Here is a 26,732-nt window from a genome sequence, read left to right on the forward strand (position 1 = left end):
CTGACATGACCTCACTAAGCATGTTTTCTTACCTACCCAACGAAGATGTAGTACCTATCCTGAAAGGCCATGAGGGGAGTGAATGAGATAATTTATGAGAAGTACTGAAACACGCTTTCCCCTAATGCTGGTTTACCCTCTTCCCTTCCCAGCCTATTTCCATCATTCAGCAAATATTGAGCATCTACTATGTGACAGGACTCATCCCAGAGGCTGGGGATAAACTGGGGAGCAAATAATTGTTTTCTTGAAGCTAGTGGAAGGAAATAAAGTTAATAATTTCAGGTGTGAATAAAATACTCAGAATACATGTGATACAGACTGATAGGGTAGGGATAATATGTGAGGAGGAAATATCTGAAGGACAAGGGGTAATCAGTCATATTAAGATTTAAAACCAAAGCATAGTGGCAGCCCTCCTGGCCACCATGACTAAGCAGGTGCTTCTCTTTTTCTCCTTCTAATAAGCCTGTCCTTTTAAAAGGTTTAAAAAAATTTTTTTTAAATTTTAATGAAAAAGAAAACCAAAGCATCCTGACAAAGGGAGCAGGAAGGACAAAGTCTCTCAAGAAAAAAAAAAAACCACCTTGATCAAGAGTCCCTCACTCCCAGTCCCACCATAAAGGGGGTTCCCTTGAATGAATTACATAACTTATGAGATTTAGCTGCCACATGTACAAAATGGGAATAAAGACACCTTACCTGCCACATGTGAGGGAACTCAAACAAAGGGCCATTATGGTCTGGGATGCTCCCAGTATCTCACCAGTGAACACCTTACAGACATCATTTAGCACTCATCTTGGAGAGGGGAACCTGCACAGAAAACTAGCTTCCTTTGTTCCTGATTAACATGGTGGAATTTCCCCTGCCACCTGGGATCTATTATAGTAACTGTTGCTTCAGAGTCCACCTCAGGTACAAAACCAGACAAAGGAACAATACTACATAAATAATCAGGCCTTTATCCATTCCTTTCCCTCGACAAGACAGAAAGCCCTCCTGGCTGTCCTGTAGACAGACTGTTGAAGAAGTTGAAACTCTCCTGGCCCCTAGGTTTATAACCAGTCACAGCTCCTCCTCTAATCTGTTCCTTTCTCCCCATTCTCCCCAGTCACTGCCCAATCATCTCACACTTTAACTCCCTCCAACTTGTTTCTCAGGACTGTTCCCTCACTTTTAAATAATTTTCAACACTGTAACCACCACCTAATACACAAAAGCAAACCAGGCCTCTTCACTGCTTAAATCGCATCTCCCCACCACTCACTGGGCAAATGCCAAACTGCTTAACCTGGTGCCTAAGGTTCCCTCCCCAAGACTGAACAGCCTGCTGGAATTCCCAGGTCATACCCAGTAGTAGTACACCAAACTCCTGTCTCTAAACAATTCCAGCCACAATCTATTTGTCGTCCCTCTGCTGTTTCTTTTCCTGCTACCCCTATTTCTGCCTCTCACCTCCACCCCCACTTCCTTCACTACCTACATTTCCCCCAACCTTCCCTAACTCTCCAGAAAAGGTTTACCTGTCTACCTTCTTAATCAGAAATGAAAGCAGGGGCTGTGTCTTATCCCTAGTTAACTCCTCAAAGCCTCAACTAATAAATATCAGGTGCTTCAGATTGCGAACTGAAGGGGGAGGGTGCGCCAAGGGAGGAGGTGGGAGACCGACATATTTTTTAAAAACTGCCTCAGATCCTCATGCAAGTGTTATTGGACATTTTTGGGAAAACCTGGATCCTCCAAACGTTCCTAACTTAAAACTTCTCAAAAAATGAAACGCTTTCCTTTTGCCGCCAAGGCTTCTCCCGCAGCTGTCCCGGGTGAAGGGAAATCAGGTGAGTTTTCTGCGACCCAGCTGAGGGGACACTGAAGCCAGGGTTCCAACAGTGGCTCGGCCCTTAACGTGCCATGGGACCCCGCGGTGGTCTCCAGCCCTCTCAGAGCCTCTATTACCACACCTACCCCTACCAAGTGTGTGTCCTCAAGGTACGACTGTCCCACTCTGGGCATCAGTTTCCCCGTCTTACACTGCACGTCACCAGCTCTGGCGCTTTCTAAACAACTCCATAGCTCCCCGCCAACCCAGTTTGACTCCTCCCCTCCTTCTCAAAGTCCTGCCCGCACAGTCCTAAAGCCAAAGTTGCTCTCACACCGACTGCGCCCTCCCGGCCGCCGTCCAGCTCCGCAGACGCTGGTTACCGCCCCCGCCCCGCTCTTTAAGTGCCTCAGGGGAGGTCCGCGCAAGCGCCCTGCGCCGCATAGAGGCCCCGCCCTCAAGGGGCTTAAGTATAACTGCGCGACCGTAGGACAAACCAGTACGTTGAGGCGCGGCAACGGCGGCCGGTAAGGGTCACGTTTCCTCGGAAGGAAGGGTGTGAGGAAGGGAGGGGGTCTAGCGGAGTCTTGGAATCCCGGAGGCTGGGAGATGTTGCAGCTTATATCTGCGGCAGAGACCAGGAAATGGGGGTTGGGGGGGTGGGGGGGGGTTGGGGAGAATACGCGTGGCTGCTAGATTTCCTGGATCCCCTGACTTAAGATCGGACCGGTGTCGGGAACACCGTGCCAATGAAACTACAGTTAAAAAAAATAAAAGAGGGGAGCAGTTAGGACCAAACTTTGTCCAGGGTGGGAGCGAGCGGGCTCGCTAAGGCAGCGCGCACAGGAGACCGGGCCCACATTTGCACTGACCTCGCCCATGGATAAAGTCCGACCGATTTCCTTGTGGGCGTTTTAAGGCTTTTGAAACTCTGGCCCGGGTCATTCATTCACTCATCATTCATTTAACATTTAGTAGCAGGAGCTGGAGGTAGAGAAGCAATAGAGACAGGCACTGATCCTGGTGGAGGGTAGAAAAATGGGCTGTAGAAGCTCCGGGTGGAGAACAGGGACGGTTTCTGAAAGCCCGGGTCGGGGGTAGTGGGATTTTCTGAGCTGGTGCCAAAGCCCATAACAGGAAGAGGGGCTGATGTATCTTGGTCTCCGAAGAGACCGCACTCTGAGCCTGTGTGGTGCCCAGGGAGGGAGGGTGGGGAGAGTGAGGCTCCTGACAGTGAGATGGAGAAAAATCAAGGAATTCAAGGTACTGTACTGTATATTTAGATAGAATCCACAGGATGTGGGGAGAATTGAGTGTAGAGAAGTACATGCAAAGCTTAGATCCCTGGGGTGGGGGGTTCATCAGAAAAGGAGCAGATTTGTGGGGATGGCAACAGCAAATAGTGATTGTGTGGAGATCCCAGTAAGCAGTTGGATATTCTAGAATGAGGGTCAGGAATGCACTATTGTGAAGGTCTAGATTTGAGTGTCATCAGCAAAATAGAACTAAAGCCCTATGAAGGGTTGAGGCTGTAGAATGAGCGAAACAAAGTGTATTTAACATTTTTCATAGTGATTTTTTAAAAAGAATTATTTATTTGTGCATACAAGAACTGGGGTATAGGCCAGAGATGTGGGGGGGGGGTGCGGGGGGGTGCTAAGAGAATTCACCAGAGATAGCATGGGGAGCAGAACAGGCAAATGAAGAGAAATATACTGCTGAGGGAAGCAGGTGGGTGAGACAAGAGAGATCTGCTGTGCCATGTGGATCACCTCCTTAGCCAGGGATTGAATTCATTCTGCAGTGACTATGGATAACTTCACAGTGCTTTGTTATAAGCCTTTGGGCCACCAGGGAGGACCCTATAGTGGTTATTTTTATGTCTTTTTGTACCCCTTACATTGTCAAGGGCCTGGCATTAAGTGCCAATCAGTGTTTACCTGAATAAATAAATAAGCCCGATAACAGATGTTTGGAATCTCAGGGGTGTGGGGAGATGGAGGCTTAGCCAGAGTCATAGGCTCTAATCCTGGTTCTGCCACCCGGCTGCTCCATGACCTCAAGACGTCTGCTGTTGTGAAGTGGGTACAGCCAAAAAAGAAGCTCCTAAGTGTAGACCTCCACATGGCTAAGCAACTTCACACAGATTTTTCTCATTTAATTCACACTGCATTACTTGTAAAATAAGTAATCTAATTGGCTCAAATTCCAGTCTGAATGGTTCCAGAGCTGTGTCCTCTACTATCACTATCCTTATTTATCACCCAGCAGGGAATGTTGTGAGGACTTTCTTTCCATCACATCTTCATTCTTTGAAAGCATTGTGATGAGGCCCACAGATTTCCATAATTATTCTTGCATTACTTCTATTAGGGGAGAGGAGGATGGCGCTGAATGTAATGGAGGTTATTTCTTCCTGGAGACAACTGAGCTGGGTAGTCTTGTTCCATTCTTCAAACCAAATGAACTCATGCAGAAGTGGCTTTAGCTTCTTAGTGCAGTGCTTTAACCCGCTGCGCCACCAGGGAGGGCCCTGGGTGAGTCATTTTACCTGAGCCTCCACCTCCTTATTATAAGAATAATATAAAAATTAGAAATCAAAAGAGAGTGTGGCAATGGAAATGCTTTGTCAAGCTTGCTGTTTTGTGTAAGTGAAAATTGTTAAGAGATGGTACTAGTTAGCATTCACCCCCCTGCATCCCACTGTTCCTTCTTAAACAGGTTAGAGCCCCAGGCCATCTGTCATCAAGTCCTCCCCTCTTCTTTTGCAGGTTGGGATGGCCACTGGCTGGGAGAACGTGTTACAGGATGAACAACAGCTGGAGGAGCTGGCACGGCAGGCCGTGGACCGAGCCTTGGCTGAGGGCGTATTGCTGAGAACCTCCCAGGAGCCCAACTCCTCAGATGTAAGCTCCTGTCCCTGCTACACACAACCGTGACTCCACTGCTCAGAGTCCTGCTGAAATTACCTGCCCCTGCCAGGCTTGAGGCAGTTCTTTTGGATCAGAGACCTCTTCTCTTTTACTTTATTTTTTTCTCAACAATGTAAAAACTGAACACATTAGAGTAGTCAAATTTAAATCTGAGATTTGAATTGTGATTTAAGCAAATTACTTAACATCTCTCAACTGCATTTTCTTCAAATATAAAAGGATAAGGACTTAACGTCGAATTGGTAAGAAAATGAGAAGATAATTCACATGAAGCACTTTGCCTAGTGAACTGTTATTTTTTTTTTTTTATAAGATTTATTTGTGCATACAGAACTGGGGTACAGGCCAGAGGTGGAGGGGCGGTGAGAAGATTCACCAGAGACAGTGGGGAGCAGAACAGGCCGACTGATGAAGTACACTGCTGAGGGGAGCAGCAGGCAGATCAGGAGAGGTCTGCCATGCCATGTGGAAGGATCGAACTCGCGTGGAAGTGGCTGTGGCTAGCTTGCAGTGCTGCGTCCTAACCCATTGCACCACCAGGGAGGGCTGTGAGCTGTTACTTTTTAAGACTTCCCTAATCACACTACCTTTTCTGAAATTGGTTGTTGTGTATCCTTCTAGGTCTTTCTGTGTGCATTTACATATGCTATATACATGCCTATAAAGAAATACATAGTTGTTTAAAAAACAAACTGAATCACACATGTTAACTTGTGGGTTTTTTTGTTTGCCGTCTGTCGTCTGTTTTAGAGCTCTTTTCAGCTCCCTTATTAGGGTCAACTTAATTCTGATGCATAGTATCCAGGTGTTGTTACAAAATAGTTGCTATTTTGGTGATTTCTGATGTTTTTAGACTACAAATAGCCTTACCACTACAGAGAGGAGGAAACCAAAGTTGAGAGACATTAAGTAACTTGCTTGAGATAATGTAAATGGTGGTGTAATCGACAAAGGTAGAATTCAAATCCAAGTTTGCCTCCTGGGTGGTGCTCTAGACTTCGTGCTTTACTGCATCTCCCAGGATGCTGCATAGGACATCTGGATGTAATTCATTAGTGGTATTTGAATTAAATCTTAAAAAGGCAAATAACAGAAAGGACCAGCATAGCAGAAGCCCCAAAGTAAGAAAATGCAAGGACCGTTCAAAAGAACATATCTGAACTCAGGGCATATAATGGGAGAGAAGACTCAGGCAGAGGCTTTGGCTACAGGGCGGAAGAAGAGCATGAACTTGATCCTGTGGGTTGTGCCTGCAAACTAGCCTGTACAGACTGAAGAGAGGGCTTCTGCAGTGTTTAGGGAGTTAATTTATTTTTTAAAATACAGGAACAGGATTCAGAATTCAAAAGGGTATCCAGTATAAACTAAATCTCCTTTCTCTGTTCTACCCCCTAAGGCAAACATTTTTACAGCTTTTTCACCAGAATGTCTTTAAAAAGTCAAAACCAACTTTTTGTAATCATGAAATTTAAAAAAAATATAGGTACCCATCACATCAACTAGCAGCTAGGAAAGTGGTTTTGTATGTGGCAGCAGCTGGAACAGTTCTGCCTCTTCTGTATTCAGGAGTTATGTTCTCCTCCTCATTCTGATGAGCTTTTCATTTCTCTGATTGTGAAGCATATGCTATCATTTTTCTTATAGTTGAAGAATATTACTCTATGTCTGTGTCTTAATCAAAAGTGAAGACTATGTATTTCAGCCAGTAGTGTAGGGACAGTCTGGAGCCTCTTGTATGATCAATCCCAGATAGAAATGGATTACATGTCCTGAGGACTGAGGCAGTAGGAAGACTTAACAGAAAAATTCTTTGTGCATTTTCAGACCAGATAAGACTTGCTGGAAGAAGCAGCATTCTGAGTTTTATAGCCAAGGAAACGCCCCTGTAGTCATCAAACATGAACTCAATATGAGAACATTCCTTACATAATCTTGCAATAAATCCCAGCTAACTCATAAAGGCTTCAGCCTGGGAGGAGATAATGGGGTGGTGAGGGGATGATCCTTACCCCTGCAAATGCCCTTCCTCAGCTCTGTCTTAAAAGAGATGCAGAGGAGGGCAATTTGGGAATTACCTATCAAAATTTAAATGGATTTACCATAATTACCTTACTTTCACTATTAGAAATTTGTAATTTATGACTTCACAAATTCCAAACACCTGGTATGTATATTGACAGTAACTGAGGGACAGAAAGAAACCCCTAAATATTCACAATATAAGCCTCAATTAAAAAAATTTGGTATATTCAAAGAGCAGAATACTATAGAGCCATAAAAAGGAAGGGTGCTAAATTTGAACACACATGGACATAACTCTGAAATATTTTTTAAAAAGCAAAGGATAGAACAATGTGTGCATAGTATGATTCTATGTGTATAAGAAAATATGTACATATTTACATCAGTATAAAGATGTCTAAAAGATTATTTGAGGCACCAGTACACCACTTGCCTTTAGGTAGGCGTAACTGGGTCATTGGGGCAAGGATAGTTGATGAGACATACTTTTCACTATGTATACTTCTATCACTTTTGCCTTTTGTATCACATGTTTTTATGGTACATCTGTTCAAATTGTATTTATTTTCAAATTTTTATTTATTTTTAAAAGTAAATCTGTAAGTGCCAACTTTTAACACCAAACTTGTACTACCATAATGACAAACTGGTATTAACTCAGAGGTTGAACTCAGGAACACTTCCTAAAACAAGTTAAGTGATCATCTTATCCTCTTTTTTTTTTTTAAATTTAAAAGTTTATTTATTTATTCATATAGAACTGGGGTACATGCCAGAGATGTGGAGGGTGAGAGGATTCACCAGAGACAGAGTGGGCAGCAGAACAGGCAGATCAATAAAGTACATTGCTAAGGGGAGCAGCGGGCGGGCCAGGAGAGGTCTGCCGCGCCATGTGGATCTCTTACAGTGCAGGCGGGAATTGAATTCATGCAAAAGTGGCTTAAGCTTCTTAGTGCTGTGCTTTAACCCACTGTGCCACCAGGGAGGGCCAGATCTTATCCTCTTTTACCCAAGTTCTAGTTCACTTGTTGGGAATCTTAAAATCTAAAATCGATAAACAATTCTAGAAGCAGTTTTCTAGGAACAGTTTTCCAGGTTCTCTCCAAATACAAAGAAATCAGAATACAGCTGAACTCCAGGCATGGCAACCTGGCTCACCATCTCCAACCCCGAGGGAAAAATACTCCTTACTTCCACTCTGGGGGCCAGAGTTTACACTTCCCCAGGAAAAAGGCAGAGATACTGAGGGGTGTAAGTGCCTGGAATGGGGAGGGATCTAGGCATAGATACCTACTGGCTAGCAGCTCTGTGTATATGTGTGAGTATTGTTAAATAACCATCTGGTTCAAATCCCACTTGACAGCTTTGTATAATTTTAGACATGTTATTTCACTCCTCGAAGACTCCGTTATTAATTATAAATAATAATAGTTTCTTCCTTGGCATAATCAATTCTTGCAAGGTATTTAAAGCAATGCCTTGTGCATAGTAAGTGCTCCATGTTTTGGGGGGGTTCTGTTTATAACTTTAATTTTTAAAAATTTGAACCAGCGGGCCCTCCCTGGTGGCGCAGCGGATTAAAGCACTGCACTAAGAAGCTAAAGCCACTTTTGCATGAGTTCGATTCCTGCCTGCCCCCGGAGGTGACCACATGGCCCGGCAGACCTCTCCTGACCCGCCCGCTGAACCCCTCAACAATGTACTTCCTCTATCTGTCTGTTCTGCTCCCCGCTCTGTCTATGGTGAAGCCTCTCACCGCCCCTGAGCCTCTGGCCTGTATCCCAGTTCTGTATGCACAAATAAATAAAAGTTTAAAAAAAAAAAAACAAAACTTGAACCAGCAAGTAATTTTTAAATTTTATTATTTTTTTCAATTTGATCTTTTTGTCTTTAATGGAAGGAGACAAAACTTTAGAATCTAGAACTTTTCTTGTTATGCCTTCCTCATCCTGTTCTCGCTCCCATTCCAGAGCTAACCACGAGGCTCCAGTTGCTATGTTCTCAGTAAATATGGCCCACATTGCCCATGATAATACATTGCAGGAAAACAACCCATACCAGGTGCTTATCCTTGCCCCTCTCCTCATCAGGTGGTGAGCTATGCCCCATTCACGCTCTTCCCCTCACTGGTCCCCAGTGCCCTGCTGGAGCAGGCCTATGCTGTGCAGATGGATTTCAACTTGCTAGTGGATGCTGTCAGTCAGAATTCTGCCTTTCTGGAGCAAACTCTCTCCAGGTACTATGCTACAGGGCTATGTGGGGGAGGGGACCAGGAGCTGTTAGAACCAAGAGAGTAAAAGAATGGAGAACCATGAGTAGTTGGTCTGGCATTTGAGTTGATGGGGGAAACAGGGACTGCTCTTCAGGGAAAATAAGTACTAGAATAGAAGTTAGGAGAGCTGGCTTCTAATCTTTGCTCTACCATTTACTTATATGACCTCAAATACAAGTTTCTTTTCTTTTTTCTGAGCCTTAATATCTTCATCTGTGAAATGGGGAGATTGGCCTAAATCTAATGTCTCTAGTGCAGGCACTCCAGATTCTGTGATCTGTGACCACTGCTTTGTTTTGTTTGGTTCTTTAAATCAAATTTTACTAATTTACTGTTCATTTACAAAGCTATATCATTCTAGTGAAGTGTCACACCTTCAATATAAGTATAAGCTTCCCTTATCTACCACTGAAGTTCTAGGGCCATGCCGCTATCGAACTGACCCCTCTGCCCATTGTAACATCTCCTTTCCCCTTTCCTTCTGATAACCACCATATTTTTCACCATCTAAGAGTTTTTTTTTTGTCATATCTCATAATTTACTTGTTTATTTACAGGCTACATTTGCGTTCTGACTTATTTCACTTAATATGATCACCTCAAATTCCATTCATGTTGTAGCCAAAGGCAAGATTTTATCTTTTTTTAATCTTTTTTTTAATAGCTGGGCTTCTTGTTCAGTCATTAATTCCTTATCTAGTCCTCAGTCAGTAGATGTTTAGACTGATTCCATGTCTTGGCTATTGTGAATAATGGTGCTGTGACACAGAAGTGCACGTATCTTAAAATTAGTGTTTTTGTATTCTTCAGATAAATACATAAGAGTGGTATCCTCAGCATATTTCTGTTTTCAATTTTTAAAATACTCTCCATACCATTTTCTATAAGACTACATTAATTTGCAGTTCCACCAACAGTTATTGAGAGTTCCTTTTCCTCCATGCCCTCTCCATGCCCTCACTTGTCCTTTCCAGTATTTTTTGGTCTAAGCTGTTCTCACAGATGTGAGGTGTTACCTCATTGTGATTTTGATTTGCATTTCACTAACAGTAAGTGATTTTTTTCATGTGCCATGTGCCTGTCAACCATCTATATGTCTTCTTTGGAGAAGTATCTATTCAGTTCTTTTGCCCATTTTTTTTGAGTGGGTTGTTTTTGTGTTGATTTGTATGAGCTGTATGGGTTCTTCATATCTTTGGGAAATTAACCACTTGTTGAATGTATGTGCAAATAGCTTCCTCCATCAGTAATTCCCTTTGAACACTGAAATTTCCCTCTGGAGTTAGGGAAGGTCAAACTAGTTTTAGAGAAAATAGAGGGCATGGAAGTTAACTGGATTTAAAATCAGGTTTCCTGTTTCTTAAGCAAAAACCCTTTCTTGTCACCTCAGACCTCCCTGGCCTGGTGGGATGTGGTGGGCCACATGGCATGAGAACAGAGTCCCTGAATGACTGCTACCACCACACTGTCTGTTCTCCCTTGATCTTTCTTCCCCGAAGCTCCTGGGACATGGGAAGTTTCTTTACTTTATTTCTTACTTTAATTTTAATTTTTTTGCTTTATTTTAGAGTTAAAATTTTATACTAGAATAATGGACCAGGCGAGAAAATAACAAAAATAATGAACAACCATATACCAGAGACATTCTGTGGGGGTGGAGTGGGGAATGGGATCAAAAATGGGGGGGGGTGAAAAATGCAAGGGATTATGGTGGTGGCACACGGGTGATTTGGTGATGGGAAACCCGCAGGGATTACAATCGAGATGGAAAAAAAAATGTGCAAAATGATGTAAAAATAAATTTTTGTAATAAAAAAAATAAAGTGAGGAAAACTAGAAAAAAAATTTTATACTAGAGTCAAATAATTACATGTGTCCACATGTATGTGAGAAAGAGATTGGACATATATAAATGCATGCTTGATTTTTTTTTTTTTTGCCCCAAAAGAAAACAATCTCTTATGGACAAAATCTCTTTTTAAAGTTCACATGAGTGGAGGGTAGATATGAGAAGGGATCATAATAGTAAGTTGGAAACCATTGACATGGAGCTAAAAGCCCAGTGAGTCATGAATGTACGAGCACTACTGCCACCTTCTTCCCAGATCTTTCCAGGGGTGTGCCTGGCTTTTGTAACTGGGATTCAGATTATGGGAAATAGGAGCAGCCTAACTTAAAAACACAATTGTGTGAGAAACCTTCTTGGGTCATTTCTACAACCTTCCCTGTTCTCTTCTATTCTAACATACACACAAATTCTGGTAGGAGAGAAGCACCCCATGAGCACATATGCTAGAATAACAGTGAAGTACCTCTTCAGAAGAAGGGAAATGTGTCACAACTTTCCTGGGGGTTGAACCCCTTCTGGGGACTTTCTTCTTTGCCAAGGACTGGGAAACCCAACAAGAGCATTTGGCTGGAAAACAGGAATTTGGGAGCAGGTCTGAACTACTTGGACTCAGTGGTCCTGTAACAAGGTGAGCCCACTAGTCAGATATGAAGAGGCACACAGAGACCGCCCTAAAATCTTGAAAGGCAATAGTGTGGCTTGACTCACCCATGGGTGCTGTTCCTGGGGTTCCTGAAGCCATGTCACCTCTCACAGCAGCATGCTGGGCCATCATGATGAGCCAGCGTAGACATGGTCCCCATCATCATGCAGTTCATAATCAAATAGAAGAGCCAAGAGCCAACACTTGATAATCACACAAGGGAATGGGGAATGGGTAGGGGGAAAGGAAAGGTCCTGCAATCACTGCTGTAAAGCAGAGGATCACAGTGCAAGGGGATCTGATCCAGGGTCTCCCTGAGGAAATCATGTCCTTTGAGGCCTGGTTGAAAAAATAATCAAATAGCTATCCTGAGTCAGAAAAGGCTTACTGAGACACAGGGCATAACTACTGTCTTTTAACCTCTGAGGGCTGGCATGGAAAATATGGAGAAGAGGTCCCAGTGTGTGGGAGAGCTATGGGAGTGAATGCTGGGGACTCGGGAAGCCTTGCCACCATCAGCACTACTCAAATATAGAAGGGTTACATCACATGTCATTTTTGAGTTCTTCCTGGGACCAATACTATTTTCAGTTCCGTATATGTATTGCTTCGTTTACTTCTCAACGCAACTTAGTATAATTATTCTTCTCTTCATTTTTTTTTTTAAAGATTTATTTATTTATTCATACAGAACTTAGGTACAGGCCAGAGATGTGGAAGGTGAGAGGATTCACCAGAGACAGAGTGGGGAGCAGAACAGGCAGAGCGACGAAGTACACTGCTGAGGGGAGCAGCGGGCGGGTCAGGAGAGGTCTGCCGCGCCATGTGGTCACCGCCCGGGCAGGCGGGAATCAAACTCATGCGGAAGTGGTTTAAGCTTCTTAGTGCTGTGCTTTAACCTGCTGCACCACCACCAGGGAGGGCCTCTTCTCTTCAGTTTAAAAAGAGCAAGCTGAAGCACACTGAGGTGAAATGACTGGGGTTGCCTAGTAGTGAGCCAGGTCACTAGCTCCAGAGCTTGCATTCTCAGCCACCATTTTTTACCGGCTTGGTGTGTGTATTCAAGTTCCATCCAGTAGGGTCAGAAAGGATTTAACAATCATCAATGGAGAGGAGTGAAACTTTGACCTTTAAGGTCTCACTTAACCAAGAAAATGTTTTGTTTTCCCTCCAGCACCATCAAAAGGGATGACTTTACCGCTCGTCTCTTTGACATCCACAAGCAAGTTCTGAAAGAGGGCATTGCTCAGGTAGCCATTCCCCTGCCACCCAGTCTGGGACCTGTCCCTTCCAGGTTTGTGGTTTGTCAGAAGTTCCGATAAACAGCCCTGAATGTGTGGGAATCTGCCTCTCATTGCTCCCCTCCGAGTGTGCATGTCAGCAGCCCACCCGGAGGTTACCGAAAGGATGATTCCACTCTGTCTTGCTCCGTGGCTAGGCCCGCAGAGCCAGCTTCTGGGCAAGTGTCCTCAGCCTTCATTTTTCTCCACAGACTGTGTTCCTGGGTCTGAATCGCTCAGACTACATGTTCCAGTGCAACGCTGATGGTACCCCAGCCCTGAAACAGATTGAAATCAACACTATCTCTGCCAGCTTTGGGGGCCTGGCCTCCCGGACCCCAGCTGTACATCGGTGGGTCTCTTGGGCAGCCCTGGGCATACCAGTGAAGTGACACCCTAATGAATCTATAGTCACGGTGGTAAGGGAGGGGTGGGGACCTTCAATTCTGACCGTGCCCTTCTAGGCCCTGGGTCTTGCATGCCTAACCCCGCACACCACAGAGTAGTTTCAACTTGTAAGTAGGTCTTGGCATGTCAGAGACAGGAGGGATGACAGTTCATCTGGTCCTTCTCCGTCATTTTATAAATTGAGTCCCTGGGCAAAGGGGACAGTATTTACAAGGGTCCTGAGGAGAGAAGGAATTTGACATGCTGGAAGGTCTGAAAGAGGTCAGAATTCAAGCAGAGATGGCTGCAGGGCTTCCTGCGACACTGCAGGTTGCTGTGGTTGCAGATGGCCTATAGCAGCATCCCAGCAGCATCTGGCCTTAGGGAAAGGGTTTCAGCTCACTGGGAGGCTTGCAAGGACACACAGACCTCAGGGTTCCTCTGGGTGTGTTCACCAGGGGCAGGGTTAGGGCACCCCAGCATATTACAGCCTAAAGTGGATTCTTCAGGAACATAATGCTAAGATGCATTTCGATGCTCAGCTGAATCTCAAAATGATGTTGCTGTATGTTTGTGAGGTCACGGTCAGAGGGTTCTTCTAAGTCTGTCCAGTTACAAACATCTCTCTTCCAACAGACATGTTCTTGGTGTCCTGAATAAGACCAAGGAAGCTGCCAAAATCCTTCCCAATAATCCCAGCAAGGGACTGGCCCTGGGGATTGCCAAAGCCTGGGAGCTCTACGGCTCAGCCAAGTAAGTGGGTGACAAAGTGGCAGCAGAACCCTGCTTTAGATTCAGCATTCTGGGGTGCAGCAATTTCTTTACCTGATCACTGCCTAACATCATTAGGAATTGAGGGAATTTTTCTAGAATAGAAGCTTTAAGTGCCAAAATTATTAATGAAGCTTTGGACTTCTTTCTTCTTCTTCTTTTTTTTTTTAAGATTTATTTATTTATGCATACAGAACTGAGGTACAGGCCAGAGGTGCAAGGGCAGTGAGAGGATTCACCAGAGAGAGTGTGGAGCAGAACAGGCAGATCGACGAAGTACACTGCTGAGGGGAGTAGTGGGCAGGTCAAGAGACGTCTGCCATGCCATATGGGTCACTTCCGGGGCGGGGATCAAACTCATGCTGAAGTGGTTGTGGCCAGCTTGCTGTGCTGGGTCCTAACCCGCTGTGCCACCAGGGAGGACCCTGGACTTATTTCTTAATATGATATGACTATAACCTTTTTATTGGCTGGAGATAGTGTTTCGATTGTCAGTGATGCATTTTGATGTAATGCAGAGAAGTTACTAGAGAGGCATGGGCAGCTGTTTGCCTGTACTAATGGCCCAAAATGTTGGGCTTTAAGTTGTTGCCCTTTTCCTCACAGTTCTTGTCAGTTTCCCTGTTCCCCTGTTCGCTGTTCTCTTCTTACTGATGTCAGTGTACTTGAATTCGGAATTCGCCACCCCTGTCCCCATGCCTCCTTTCCAATGTGCTGTGTTTTGGGAACGCAAATGATCTGGCTTGTTATGATTCTGTCCAAAGACTATGAGGGCCTCTTTGATGAGTGAATGCATAAACTTTGATCTAGGGAATTTATGGGGTCTATTTTAATTGCTTAGAGGCACTTTTTGCTTTCTTCCTATTTCTCAGCTGTGTTCTATATGTGTGAAGATACTGGGTTAGTGATTTCTGGATAAAAAAGAGGTCCTACACTAACAGTTATTGCATTGTTAACAGACTACTCATAGTTAACCTTAATGAGCACTTCAAGTGCCCCATTTTGTGCTAAGTGCTTTATATACAGGGCCTCATTGCTTCCTCATATTAAATCTTGTTAGGGAGATACTGTCCCACAAACATTTTATGGGTGTGGAAACTAAGGTTCAGAGAAATAAAGTGAATTACTGTAGGGCAAGTGGTGAGTTGGTAGAGCCCAGGGTCCACTCCCTCCAGAACCTGCATTTTTAGTCCCTTTACTGCCTCTAAAAGAGCCTCTCTGAAGCTGCTAAGCCTTATTAAGACTCAAAAATCCTTAGACTCACTGCATCCTCATTGGTGAAATATTCTGTCAAGTAGAACTCTTGGCTAGGCTGTATTTTAAGAGCGTCAAGCCAAGTGATAGGGCAGCTGGGGAGCTGCTGATGGACAGGTGCTGCAGACAGACTTCCGCCAGGGGGTGAGTAACATGGCGAGGAGGCTCAGATATGCAGACAGGCTCCAGGGGCTGGGCGCTCTGGGTGCCTGAGCTAAGCCTGGCCCCGCACATGACCTTCTTTTCTCTGAGTGACACTTTCCTGACATTTGTTAAATGGAGGTCAGAATAATACCTAAAAGGTGGTGGTGAAAAGTAAATGAAGTCATGGCTGTAAAAAAAGTGCTTTAAAAAATTCAATGAGCGGGCCCTCCCTGGTGGTGCAATGGGTTAAAGCACAGCACACAAAGCTAGAAGCAGCTGCTTCAGCACAAGTTCGAGCCCCAGTCAGGGAGGTGACCCATGTGGCAGACCTCTCCTGTCTCTCCTGCTGTTCCCCTCAGTGGTATATTTCAGTCATTATGCCTGCACTGCTGCCCACTCCATCTCTGGTGAATTCTCTCACTGCCTGTACACCACTGGCCTGTACCCCAGTTCTATATGAATAGGTCAAAAAAAAATTTTTTAAAGAACTTATAAAAAAAATACTATAGGACTAAAGGGGGCCCTGTGTCCATCACAAATGGTGAGAGATGATGCCTTATTTATAACTGACTCTATAGGGTTTCTGTAGGGTTCCACTGAGTTATTTAAATGTTTCATGCAAGAGTCTGTGCAGTCTAATCATAGGGTCACTAGCCTCCAGGCCTCAGCCTTGTTTTTTAAATAAAATATTCACTATTCTCATCTATTTATTCTTACAGAAAGATTTTTGAATCCTTATACTAAGTTCTTGGCCAGCTTCGCATTGCTGTGCTCAAATCCACCAAGCCACAAGGGAGGGCCCCCTTATGTTAAGTTGAAAGATAAAGCCCTCTTGGGTTTTTGAGATGACCTTAAATCTAAATTTTAATTTATACAGAAAACTAACATGACTGTCACCTCCCTCTGAAAAGCAGAGATATCTCCCCTTTTTCCAAGTTTCCTCTGTTAAGAAAATAATGTATTATATAGTTTCAGATGTCTGTGCTTGAGGCAGTCCTGAGTTGAGAGAACATAGGGCTTTCTAGGAATCAGTGTCCTCACTCCCTAAAGAGATAGGCTGGAGTTAGGACAAGCTATGCAGCTACCGTGGGCATCTGTGCTCTTTCCACAGTGCTCTGGTGCTCCTGATTGCTCAAGAAAAGGAAAGGAACATATTTGACCAGCGTGCCATAGAGAATGAACTGCTGGCCAGGTAAGTAAAGGAGGGAAGACCTCCAGAAGTGGCTCCAGGATTGGGAAGAGTCACTCAGAACAGGGATTCATTCCCTCTGATCCTTATCCCTCTTTTCCAGAAACATCCATGTAATCCGGCGAAGGTTTGAAGATGTCTCTGTAAAAGCGTCTCTAGACCAAGACCGGAAGCTGTTTATGTAAGTTTCAGGGTGCCTTTCCCAAGGAGTCAACAGAAGACTGGCTTAGGGAAATTCTGCCACGCACTCCCCTTAATCATTTCTTCTGGGAGATGTGATGGTTTGCTCCCTCCTGTCTGAATTTTAGGAGAGAATTCTGAATTATCCCATCATCCTAGCAAATTTTAAAAAATTTTTTTTAAAGATTTATTTATGCATACAGAACTGGGGTAGAACTGGCCAGAGGTGCAGGGATGTTAGAGGAGTCACCAGAAGGAGAGTGGAGAGCAGAATAGGCAGGTCGACTGAAATACACTGCTGAGGGGAGCAGCAGGTGAGAAAGGAGCGGTCTGCTGCACCATGTGGGTCAGCTCCCTGGCCAGGGATAGAACTTGTGTTGAAGTGGCTGTGGCTAGCTTCATAGTGCTGCATTTTAACCCATTGCACCACCAAGGGGTTGGAAGGGAGCAGCTGGCTCATTCCATGATTGATCTGGGCTCTGCCCTCTGGGCAAGATAAAAGGGCCTAGAGTTGTAGGTTTTGTGCTTCTTTCCAGGGGCCACCACCAGGTGGCTTCAGTACCTCATTTTTGGGTGGCATTCCTTGTGGCACTCACACCTTAGATCTGGTTCTTGTGATGCTTAAAATTAAGAAACTTCATGAAATTTCTCAGTACCACTAAAGTATTTTCAAAAATGTTTTTATCACAAGAAAACTAAGTTGTTAACTTACTTTCTAAATAAACCAGACAGTATCAAATAAATCAAAGAAAAAGGAGAGAAGTTCAAAAGACAATCTGTGTCATAATTGGACTCATAATTTTGCATATTCCCACCTCAGACCTCCCATAGTTTAAATAAAAAAATTTCTGGTTTCAGCTTTTGCTAAAGTGTGTTTTGCTAAATTTGGCAATGTGATTCTGCTGCTTGAGCCCCCATTTTAAAAAATTTACATGATTTCATTCTGGTTGCTTCCCATGATTCTAGATCTGGAATATTGTAAAACACTTTTTATTGTAACCCCTGTGTTTTTAGTAGAGGCAGTGGCAATGTGGGTATCTCCTTTATTGGTTCCCATGAACCCTCTCTTTAGACTGCCCCTGTGGATTGAATTTCACAGAAGCCAAATTCATTTTGATACACTTTGAAATGGATTGAACCACTGAACACACCAGTTTTAAATTAACACAGCAGCTTCTCCATCCTGTGTTCCAGGGATGGCCAGGAAATTGCTGTGGTTTACTTCCGGGATGGCTACATGCCCACTCAGTACAGTCTACAGGTTTGTATTTTCTATTCAATCATTGATTGCCTCCTGGGACCCACCATCACTCCTTAGAGACCAACTTCAGACATCACAACAACCTGGGTTTGCCCCTGAGCCTGGCTTTAGTTCTTCCTCAGGGAACTCCATGCTTCTCATTCTTTACAAACAAGCACAATGTCTTCAGTCATGATGATTCAGCCATTCACACTGTTTCTAGACTTGTCCTGATAAATGTTTAACAAATATCTTTCTGGGGTGGGCGTGGCCCATTTGTGTCATTTGTGGATTACTTTTTTTAAAAAAAAGTAATTTATTTAAGTTTACAGAACTGGGGTACAGGCCAGAGGTGTGATGGGTGAGAGGATTTACTGAGACAGAGGGGAGAACAAAACAGGCAGAATGCTAAATACACTGCTGAGGGTAGCAGTGGGCAGGTCAGAAGAGGTCGGCTGTGCCATGTGAGTCAGCTCCCTGACCTGGGATTGAACTCATGCTGCAGTGGCTTCGTAGAGCTTCATAATGTGGTGCTTTAACCCATTGCACCCCAGGGAGAGCCCCGTTTGTGGATTTCTATGGTGTAAATAGCCCATCATGGCCAATTTTAGGCTACCAATTTTACTTTTTTTTTTAATTTTTGTATAGAGGAACTGGGGTGTCAGCCAGAAGAGCAGGGAGGTGAGGAGTGAGAGAATTCACCAGAGATAGAGTGGGGAACAGAACTGGCAGATTTACTGAAATATACTGTTTAAGAGGAACAGCAGGCAAGACAGGAGAGGTCTGCTGTGCCATGTGGGTCAGCTTTCTGCCTGGACTCAGGTTGTAGAGGTGATAGCGCTGAGCCTCAAACCTAGGCCACCATGGAGACCTTGATTTGACATCTTTGAACCCAGAGTTGGGAAGAGATGGGCCCCTGTCAGCTCTTGAGAGCTGATGCAAATCAGTGCTGGCACACTACTGACAATGGTGCCTTCCAAGTCTTACCTCTCTTATCTGTGTCAGAGGTTTTTATCACCTGTCCATTCATGTTAATCACAGAAATGATGCTATCACTTGATCTTGCTCTTCTACCTTGTAGTTTCAAAATTATTTTCCATGTCCATTATTTCATTTAATCCTTAAAACCACTTTATGAGGCATATTATTATCCCCATTATACAGATGGAGAAACAGGGCTTGGAGGGCTGCAGGCGCTTGTCTGAATCCCATAATGAATTTCTAGGCTTTCTGGCTTTCAGTCCAGTGGTATTTGCGGTATGTAATTCTTTTCCCTTGGCCCTAAATGGACAGCATGGAGAGGCTAAGAAGCCATGGTTTCAGCTGGATGAAAGTAAAGTTAGGAAATACCATGAGTGGTAGGTTAGGGTTCATCATCCTTTGGTTCTACCTGTATAACCATGAGACTATTCCTGCCCTCTTCTGGGCCTGGTTTCTGTAAATTGAGGAGACTGCACTGGAAAATTTAGGGCACTTCTTCCAGATTAATAATCCGTTGAGCATAGGAATATTCCTAAAGCCCAGCTGTATAGGGAGCAAGTCCACAGAGATAACAGCTCTGTAGAAGATCCTTTTTTTCTAGACAGTGTTAGTGTGATGGGAACTTGCTGACTGGAACAGAGAAAAACTGTACATTGGGAAAATGGATGCATGGTGTAGGACAAGGGATCTGAAAGAAAGGACCAGAGAAAACTTTTTAAAAAGAGAAGAGTTTGAACTAACTAGGAAGGAAATTCATGCATAAAGAGGACAGTTTTAGGGAACTGAAAAGCTCAAACCAGGTTTAGAACATGGAGATAAATCTGCAAGGTTTTGTGATTTGCTTGATGACCCTGGGAAAACCCCTGCGCATTTCTGAGTTTTGCTTTCCCTGCTTCTAACATAATGACACATCTTTAGGTTTCTCTGTCATATCAAGGCATAAAACAGTGTAACTGCCTGGAACACCAACCTAGTAATTAAATGAGTGGAATTATTGTTGAAGACCAAAGGTGCTGATCATATCATTAAAGGACAGCACAATGAGGGTGGAAGAGTGGAGAAAGGGTACATAGGCTTGATTCTACTTGGGCAATTTGCATTGGTCTGGAGTCAAGGACAGCCTGTCCTTTCAGTTCCTGAGAGGGAGGACTAGAGCTGGGGGACAGAACTTTTTGGTATTTCTCCCACTCTTACAACCTACACACCTGGCATTCCAGACCATTCATTCATTAGGTACTTTATACTGCAGGCCTTTGTTCATATGTTTTGTTAACACAAGTACCTTTTCTGTGTTGAGTCACATGTCAGACTTCCTGTCTTACGACTGCAGCTCAGATTTCACCTCATTAAACAACAATTACTGACCATCTACAGAGAGCCATTCACTGTGTTAGACACTGGAGATACAACAAAAAGCCAGGACAGCCAGGGTCTGGTACTTACATAGTTCACAGTGTGTTCGGGGAGATCACTATCAGAAAGGAAACAAAAGAAGCCTTTTTTTTCTCAGTTGGGGAAAATTCTTTGAAATAACAGTGTGGGAAAATAGGGAATTAGGCTGCATACCCCTTGCTCTGGAAGGGCGACATTTCCACTTGGACATGGTGTCAGGTTGAGGAGCTCAAGACTGGGACAGTGGTGCATGGTCCCTGCATATCAGCCCAGTTCTGCTCTGGCTCTACACATGGAGCTGTATACCTACCCTCTGGTATCCCCATTTTTTGGTTGTATGTGGCCCCAAAAATCTTACAGGAATCTGATGATGATAACAGGTCAGGAGACTATATGAGTGCAGACATAAATGGATTACCAACTAAAGGACAAGCAGAAATCTGTTGGTGTTCCCAAAGGATCACACTGCTATGAAACGGACCCCGTAACATGAAGCACCTACTTGGCGATGTCTCTGATCTTTTTCTCTGACATAGAATTCTGGGTGGATTAGGTACTTTATACTAGTCAGGAAACACACGATATTTATATTTAAGATGCATTTAGCTCTATTTAATGACCTCACCCCTGAGTTTCATTAAATTTGCTTTCATTTCTACTACTGCAATTTTAATAATATGAATAAACAGAAGGCTGTGCCAGTAAAAAAAAAAAGTGATAAAAATGAGTAAAATTATGAGGAAACCTCGTAATTGAAAAGTGGTCAGGGAAGGTTTCTTTGAACAGAAACAAGAATAAGAAGCATCTAACCATTCACTGGGAAAGCCGAAAGGGAAAGAACTATAGGCAGAGGGAAGAGCAGCAAGCGCAAAGTCCTGAGGTGAGAATGATGTCTGTGTTTTGAGGATTGGCAGGCCTGTATGGTGGGAATGTGGGGGTAAGGGAGAGGATAGCAGAATGAGGTTGAAAGGAGCCAGGAGCCTGATCCTGTGGGAATGTGGGCTGTGGACAGGAGTTTGGATTTTATTTGGAGTACAATGGGAAGCTAGGCTCATAAACAAGTATTCCCCCCCACACACACACCCTTGCATATTTTGGCATAATGATAGTCAGGTATGGTGCTAGAAGGTGAACTCCCTGATGGAGATAACCCTGCAGATTGAAAAGGGCCACACCTGCTTCACGGAGATAATGATGTGAGGCTAGAAAATGAAATACGAGACACCTGATGGTGCTCAGAGAACGAAACTTTGAGCCAAGACTGAAGGTCAGCCAAAATGAAGTAAAGCAGGATTCTTTGTTTCCTCCACTCCGCAGAACTGGCAAGCACGCCTCCTGCTCGAAAGGTCATGTGCTGTCAAGTGCCCCGATATTGCCACCCAGCTGGCTGGGACCAAGAAGGTGCAGCAGGAGCTGAGCAGGGGGGGCATGCTGGAGGCGTTGCTCCCTGACCAGCCTGAGGCTGTGGCCCGCCTTCGTGCCACCTTTGCTGGCCTCTACTCCCTGGACATGGTGCGTGGGCAGCCCATTTCTCCTATCACCGCCCTTGGTAGCAGGGACCCGGAACCCAGTGTGTTGGGGAAGCTGGAGTGGGCACTGTTGGGGTCTGTTAGAACCCCAAGAACCTGGGGAGGTGGGGTTAGAACCCCAAGAACCTGGGGAGGTGGGGTAGGAGCTGGAATCCATTGTAAGCTTTCTCGGCAAAGGTGGAGATGGGGATGGAAACAATGGGAAGGGATTGAGGCAGATAGTAAAAATTGGGAATGTATCTGCTTTCCAGGCCACCTGCTGCATATCCCTGCACTTGGCCAGAGAAAGCTTGTTCTCATTGTGCTGTGGCCGCAAGGGGTTTGTCAGCGTTTATGGCTTTTCCCTCCCCTGTTCTCCCTCTGAGGCTGTTTTGTACAACCAGGAACTCAGCTTTTGCCTCTTTGGCCTAAGCCTGCCGATAACTGCTTTCTTGCCTCTTTCAGGGTGAAGAAGGTGACCAAGCCATCACTGAGGCCCTTGCTGCCCCTAGCCGCTTTGTGCTAAAGCCCCAGAGAGAGGGTGGAGGTAAGTGGCCCCCTGGCTCCCCATTTGCAGGGCTGCTCTTGAAGTGGGATTAGCAGGCTATCACCAGTGCTAAGCAACATTCACTATGGACACCATCCTAGGCTTTGGGAGATACAAGAGGAACTGACATAGGCCTGGCCTGGGAGACCCTGTGACCAAGTCCCAGGGTCCCATAGGTGTCCCAGGAGACCCTGTGACCAAGTTCTATGGGGTGCAGGGGGATTTCACTAAACAGCATTGGAGTGTTGGACAGAGGTGCCTGGGGTGCTGATATATCTGGAGTTTGAATGTCTTCCTGCCTAGTTTGAACTTCTTGAGGGCAGGGAGCATATCTGCCTCACAGACAGAGAACGTGATTTTTGATTTGGTCTTAAGGATAGATAGGAGTGAAAAGGGGAGGAAGAACATCCCTTACAGAAGGAACAACTTCAAGCAAAAATACCAGTCCATGAAAGGACGGTATATCTGGAGTTAATGAGTAACTGGTGAGATCGGAATGCAATGTGGGAAATGAGAAATGGCAAGGATTTGGGCTGGAAAAGATGGTTTGGGACCTGACGATGAAGGGTGTTCTTGCATATATGTCAGAAATATGGTCTTAACACAAGGTGGTAGGAAGCCATTTGTGAGTTTTAGAGAGGGAAAGGACACATGATTGATCCTGGATCCATGGTAGAGCATGTTCCAGAATAAGGGGAAACATGGATGGCAGAGAGGCCGTAGAGGAGGCAGTTTCCAGAAGAGCAGTGAAGAAAGTTGGACTCAGACTATCACAGTGTGGAATGCAGATTAGGTCAAAGTTGGTGACAGAGTTACCTGAGGAGTTAAGACTCAGGAATGCCTTTCATCTGATTGTGAGTGGGAAGATCCAGTTGATGTTCAGGCAGAAGAAATGAGCTCTGTTTTGACAAGTTGATATATTCTGCTTGGACATGAGATCCATGGGATATACATGTGGTGTCTAGAGCAAGGAATTGAGTTAAAGATTTAGAAGTTAACAATTTATAAGATAGAGATGGAGCCTTAGAAGAGATCTCCCTGGGGAAAATGTGTGTATCTGGAGGCGCCAACAAAGTGAGGTCCAATTCCTGGGGGATCCCACACTTGAGAGGGGCAGGAGTCCCTCAGGGAGCCTGAGAAGGACAGCCATAGACAGATACGTGGAGAGCCAGGGCAGGATGGTGTGGATGGGGTGTTCGCTTGGGAGTAGGGCTCCCCTGTTGAGGTGATGTTCCCTCCCCAGGAGTCAGCTCTGTCCTGGCATCAAGAACTGAGGCTGCTGACTTGTCTACATGGTCACAGAAGTGGGGGCAATAAGTAGTGCAGTGGGCAAGGTGCCAAGGTGACTGACCAATGAAATTTTAGGTAACAATCTTTATGGGGAAGAGATGGTGCAAGCCCTGGAGCAGCTGAAGGACAACGAGGAGAGGGCCTCCTACATCCTCATGGAGAAGATACAACCTGAGCCTTTTAGGAATTGCCTGCTGCGGCCTGGCAGCCCTGCTCGGGTGGTCCAGTGCATCTCAGAACTGGGTATCTTCGGGGTCTATGTCAGGTAAGCCAGGTAGAAGGGGCTCCTTCTGTCAGAGAGCCAACCAAGCAAGCCTAAGGGAAACTGGACAGGAACAGGAACCCTGGGCTTCAGTTGCAACTCTCACCAGTCCGTGGCTGGGCTATCTGCTTCCTTAGCTAGGAAATGAGACCCAGGGCCCAGACCTGCCTACCTCGCAGGGAAACCCAGATGAGAAGTGTTTTGCATCTATTAAAGAAATTCCAAGTAGTATCAATATGGAGGAGAAATAAGGTATGACAGCATTGGATCAGGAGACCACAGGGAGGAAGAAATGCCCATCTCTGAAGCTGTGGGGAGCCTGAGGAAAGGTGCAGTGGGCCAGCTAGAGGATATTTGGTGACTTTGAAAAGCTGAGTGGCCCCTGAATTTGGATTTGAGCACTTGAGAATGAAAAAAAGGAGAGGAAAACTTGGGAATTTGCAAGGAATAGTTCCTGGTCCATCATACCACTTCCGGCAATTACTCATTCCAAGGTTAGAGCAAGGAAGAGATACCAGGTTCTACTCTGCTCCCATCAAAGCCTGCTCTCTCTATAATCTCCTCTAACCACTCACAGCATCTCCACCCAACTTCCCACCACAACCTTCTTGAAAGAGACATAGAGATGGAAATTTACAGCTACAAAACATGAAATGTGAGCCTGGCATGTGCTAAGAGCTTTTCCTGCTTTGTTTAATCCTTATGGCCATCTTGCAAAATGAGAGGGATTATCCCTTTTTTAAATTGAGGAAACTGATATTTAGAAAGGCTAAGTAACTTGCTTAAAGATACAGAGGTAGTAATCTCTGAGCTAGGATCCAAATCTGACTTTAAAATCCCAGTGCTTTCTCAGGTGTAGTAAGTTACCCAAATACTGCTCAGCTGGGGTTTGAGGGCTGAAGCCATCTGACAGACTGTGTGTCCTCCTGCTTCTCTAGGCAGGGAAAGACACATGTGATGAACAAGCATGTGGGGCACTTGCTGCGCACTAAAGCCATTGAGCACGCGGACGGAGGTGTGGCGGCCGGCGTGGCAGTACTGGACAACCCGTACCCCATGTGAGAGCGGTCAGGCTGGCCCACCTTCATTCAAGAGACCTTCTATTCCTCTTCTAGCCCTTCCACCTTGGGGGGCTGATCTCTTCTTGATACTTCAGGGTCTTCACAGACATGTAAATGCTGGGTGCCATCAGCTCTCCCATCTGATGACCAGAAAAGCTGTTTCCCTTCAGAGAGATCTAAAGCCTCCTAAGTCCTCAGGGTGTAGGTACAGTAAAGGGAAACACTCTGAGGTTAGGGTCCATTGCCCTGTCATCCTCCTCTCAGCCCTGTGTCAGCCTTTTAAACAGCTTCCCATGTCTGACTTACGATAGGACTAAGAAGAGGTACATAGCCTTCCCCCACCTCTTCCTTAAATAAAACTACATTGCTGATGTGAGTCCTTGGTTTATGATTTAGGGGAAGGAAGAACTATCATATGGGTGCACCATGTAAGTTGTATTGTGAAGCAGAGAGCTGACTGCACTGTAATTAGGGTCTTCCTTGCCCCAGACTGTATGTAGCTAGGACCCTAGGTACTCAGATTCTCTCATAGGATCATAGGGAGGACAGAGGCCCAACAAGAGCCCAAAGAGGGAACCAACATAACGGGACATGACATTTGTGAGCTGGCTTCACTATTGCTCCAGGGCTTGTCAAAGGGCCCCTAGGAAAGCCCTGCCCAGCTCTCCCTAAACCAAAAGTTTTGAAAGTAAGATTTTGGGGTACTTCTGAAGCAAACCACTCCCCTTCCCACCTCACACACAAATGAAAGCAGTTAGCAAGAATAAGTCATCACCTTTTTGGAGTAACAGACTTTATTCCTACAACACAGGCTTTGAACATGACCAGGACAAGAAAAGAGAGTATCATCTGAGAGAGTCTCTCATGGGCAGGGCTCCATTAAAGGGAGGCTGGGTTTGGAGGACAAGGAAAATAAGCTCCTCTGGTCTTAGCAACAAAACACGTCTACTGCAAAGAAGCAGATGATCTGAAAACCCTCTGGAAAATGAGCCTGCCCACACCGCCCCTAGAGCAAATGGGCAGACAGCACTGCCATCTGGCACAAAGGAGAATCCAGACGCAGAACAAAAGCAGCAAAGTGTTTAAAAAAATTATTATTCCAGGACTCATAAACAGGCATTTCTAAGAGAAAGTGCATGCCCAAGATAAGTACTAGTGCTTCCTGAGAAAGCTGATGTAGGATTAGAACTACTTCCGTCTTCAAAGCTCGGCCCTCACTTGCCCGCTGAACCTTCATCTGAGGCTGGGGATGTGACCTTCAGGTCCCTGTTCTGAACTCCGAGGGCTCCTTGCATCTGGGGGCACAGCAACCTAACCTGACTGGAGCCCTGTCCCATCTGTCTCCACCAGGGGCAAAGCTGGTCCTAGGTCTTAGTCATCTGGTCCAGGGAGGTGATATAGGTCAGCAATGGCCGTCAGCACTCTGGGGTGGGGGCAGGGAGAGTGGGTTAAATTTGGAGCCATGTGGGGGAATAGTGGGTAGAAGGCAGGGTCTTGTTCACTGGATGGTCAGGCAACGGTGGCTGAAAAGCTGGCTGATGACAGATGGGTCAGCCACAGTAGACGTGTCCCCCAGGTTGTGGTCATTCTGCGCGATCTTCCGAAGCACCCTCCTCATGATTTTCCCTGAGAAACCACAGGCCTCTGGTTACCAAGTAACAGCACTGGCCCACTCTGGGTGCCCAAGGCATCTATTCAAACCCACCCC

At 45.1% G+C, this 26,732-nt stretch overlaps 2 protein-coding genes across 3 annotated transcripts in view; one reads left to right on the forward strand and one right to left on the reverse strand.

The window, feature by feature from the left end:
- Positions 1–2,268: 2,268 nt before the first annotated feature.
- On the forward strand, positions 2,269–25,390 carry GSS (glutathione synthetase). Its single transcript, XM_012728461.1, has 13 exons — positions 2,269–2,346; positions 4,591–4,725; positions 8,865–9,010; positions 12,713–12,788; positions 13,031–13,170; positions 13,842–13,958; positions 16,486–16,566; positions 16,667–16,744; positions 17,938–18,004; positions 21,674–21,868; positions 22,330–22,411; positions 23,777–23,966; positions 24,902–25,390. The coding sequence occupies exons 2-13, from the start codon at positions 4,597–4,599 to the stop codon at positions 25,023–25,025; spliced, it is 1,425 nt and encodes a 474-aa protein (XP_012583915.1). The 5' UTR covers positions 2,269–2,346; positions 4,591–4,596; the 3' UTR covers positions 25,026–25,390.
- A 410-nt stretch (positions 25,391–25,800) lies between these two features.
- Positions 25,801–26,732, reverse strand: part of ACSS2 (acyl-CoA synthetase short-chain family member 2) — a 38,366-nt gene continuing 37,434 nt past the window's right edge. The window contains exon 18 of one of the 2 annotated variants that reach the window (XM_004687260.2): positions 25,801–26,650. In XM_004687260.2, the coding sequence (XP_004687317.1) occupies positions 26,523–26,650 (128 nt within the window). In that variant the 3' untranslated portion in view covers positions 25,801–26,522. The remainder of the gene's footprint in view (positions 26,651–26,732) is intronic. The other variant, XM_004687259.2, reaches the window with a different exon arrangement.

The sequence above is a fragment of the Condylura cristata genome, unplaced genomic scaffold (assembly GCF_000260355.1).
Source record: "Condylura cristata isolate star-nosed mole 26May11 unplaced genomic scaffold, ConCri1.0 scaffold00022, whole genome shotgun sequence".
Classification (NCBI taxonomy): Eukaryota; Metazoa; Chordata; class Mammalia; order Eulipotyphla; family Talpidae; genus Condylura; species Condylura cristata.